General features: G+C 46.8%; 1 protein-coding gene across 1 annotated transcript in view; it reads right to left on the bottom strand.

The window, feature by feature from the left end:
* Positions 1–1,561: 1,561 nt before the first annotated feature.
* The window catches only part of TRV_03310 (uncharacterized protein), a gene marked incomplete at both ends in the record, with an annotated part of 1,839 nt that continues 549 nt past the window's right edge, over positions 1,562–2,851 (bottom strand). The window contains one exon of the mRNA XM_003022525.1: positions 1,562–2,788. Within this exon, the coding sequence (XP_003022571.1) occupies positions 1,562–2,788 (1,227 nt within the window). The remainder of the gene's footprint in view (positions 2,789–2,851) is intronic.

Raw genomic sequence — 2,851 nt, 5'->3', positions numbered from 1 at the left:
AACACTTGCTGAGCTGACCCAGGTTGCTGCGACCTCGTCAAGGCACCGTTGGAATGGTCGACCGCATCATACCCGCTGAGCTTGATTCTCACCCCGCTGCTGTGCGAGTAAAAGGGTCGAAATGAAAAAAGGTACAAAAATATTCCACCTTGAACCTTACGTCGCATACTTATTTGCAAGAAGCAAGCATGTCCGTCGGTGATAATCTCGCATAATCATATGCATCGGGGAAAGTGGCATTTCTTTCTTGGGACGGCAGCCTTGAAAGTAACAGCTAATATCTGAGTTGGGTTTAGTGATTGTGGGATGGGCTGTTGACCTTATCGCTCGCATGACTTGAATGCGAAGAGATTCTAATAATAAATATAAATAGTTATCCCACGCAAACGGAGGTGCCGTACGGAGAAGCGTTTTACTTGCTTTTCTTCTCCCTTGACTAGCCACGATGCTGAGTCGGGCCATAACATTGAACCAGCATCCTTGCCTTGCGATGCAGCAGGAAGAGATCGGAATACGAGGTGATTTCTGATTCTTAAACTGTTTCTGAGCTCTTTGCGGGGTAACTTTCCCTTCTTAGTCTGTAACCCTTGCCATGGTGATGGGTCGCTTTTTTTGTTTCGACCTCTGAAGGATGGGGAAGGTTGGCAGGCAGGATGGAGAGTGAGAAAGTGCTGGGTTTAGCATTCCCATTCATCCATCCTTTGACGCCAAACCCAAGTTCATCCAGACCTCCGGCTTCTGCAGGATAATTCTCACCCCGAGTTGCATGTGGACGGCATGGAAAAAAAGAACGAAGCGGACGGGTTGGCCTTCGTTCCTTTTGAAAGGAGCAGGAAGGCTCCCTGTGCGGTCCGACTAGGAATGATGCCGTGGCGTGGAGGGTTGGTCAAATCATTAATCAATCAATCAGCTTCGGATGGGGAGGGAGGATGGATGGATGGACAACCAGTCAATGATTGATCAAGCAAAAATAGACAGCCAACTTTGACACAGATAAGGGCAAAGCGATCATCCCCCCAGTTTCACTTTCGCCCTATCCCATAAGCGCCAAGAGCTCCAAAGTCTTGTCGTTTTCTTATATCTTCCTTTTTTTTGAAAAAAAGTAGTCTTGAGGAGCAGATGAGGGAGATATAATTTATCTCGGGTTTTGGGTCACAGAGAGGCCATTTGCCCGTTCCCATTCCGTTTCGCAACCATATGTCGAATGCTATCACCTGTTGAGGCATGCGGATATATTCTTGAGACTTAATATTCAACAGGACTTGTCATATGGATAACACTGGAGACAAGAAAAAGGTGAGAACCCAATATGCTTTGAGGTGCCTTACCCCAGCAAAACGGGCTGGAGATGATATGTAAATAAATCACTTGCTTGCGATGTTTATTGACCAAGGATTCGGAGATATCCATGGAAACAAACATCAGGCGGAAACGAACCTGATGGATATTGCGGGTCAACCAAAAACAAAAAACAATTGTTGGATCTATTTGTACAGCCCGTCCCTTCGTCTATATATATCGTACAAGTATGCCGGTGGAGACTACCAAGACACGCAGTCGTTTAGCAATCCGCCCTTCCAAAATGCCTGGGGAAAGGGACAAGGTCTCTGAGACTGGATACGCCAGCCAAATACCCGACGAAGCGATCAAAGCCTAGTCCAAATCCGCCATGTGGTACGGTCCCCCACCTTCGCAGGTCTGCGTACCACTGGATCGAGCCTAATTCCTCATTAGCGAGGAGATGAGGGTAGGGAGCCTTGGCGTCAACGGTAGACGAGGGTTCAGGTGTTGAATCTTTCAGTTTCAGCAAGCCGTGCTCGCGCATATTTTGGATGAGAGGTGAAAGTCTATGTTCACGGAGCGACCCACCAACAACCTCACATATCTCTGGGAGAAGGAGGTCAAAGCATGCAACCGTCTCCCCGCTTTCGTCAGACGAACCGCTTGACGGTAGCATATAGAATGGTTTGACAGCCTTAGGGTAGTCAGTAACAAAAATAGGCAAACCTTTGCCAATTGTATCAACAAGGAATTTTTCATGCTCAAGCTGCAGGCCCCCCGACCAGGATGGAGAGAATTCAAATGTGACTCGACCTGTATTGACAGCCTCATGAAGGTGTTTAATCGCATGTGCGAACGTAATGCGTGGCCACCGAGGACCCTCCATTAGAGCCATCCATCTCTTTTCTAGATCCGCATTGCTGGTATCCTTTGTTAGGTCATCGGTAGCTTTAAAACTGAAAAGCTCTTGCGCCACCGGGGATTTATAAACTCTTTGAGTCATATTGCGTAGAAGCGTTTCCACGAAGGCAGTGAGCGGCTCGAGGGAATCCATATAGCTCATTTCTGCTTCGAGCATATAGAATTCACTCAAGTGGCGGGGTGTGTCACTCTTCTCTGCTCTGAATGTGGGAGATAGAGTCCAAACATTACCCAATTCTGCTGCGTAAGCTTCAAGATGTAATTGTGATGACACGGTAAGATATTTAGGCGATTTGAAAAACTCAACCGCCTTACCTTCCTCAATCACGACATCTCGAGGCCTTATACTAAACACTTCCCCTGCTCCTTCACAATCAGAGGAGGTAATTAATGGTGGCTGAACCTGGACGAAATTGAGGTGACGGTGGGAGCGGAATTCCTCTGTCACTTGGTATATGAACTCTGACCTCAATCGAGAGAGAAGGGCATTGAATGGGGTACGTAGGCGTAAGTGTGGTAACTGGCGAAGGAAATCTGGTGTGTGGAATTTCTTTTGGATTGGATATGTCTGGGTTGAAGATGAAGCCTGTTAGCAAAATGACATAATGAAGCAAACAGACGAAAATCAATAAAAAAAAAAAAAAAAAAA

Source organism: Trichophyton verrucosum, assembly GCF_000151505.1.
Source record: "Trichophyton verrucosum HKI 0517 chromosome Unknown TV-F-b-12g09.M13f1, whole genome shotgun sequence".
NCBI lineage: Eukaryota > Fungi > Ascomycota > Eurotiomycetes > Onygenales > Arthrodermataceae > Trichophyton > Trichophyton verrucosum.
This window is presented reverse-complemented; position numbering and strand designations above follow the sequence as displayed.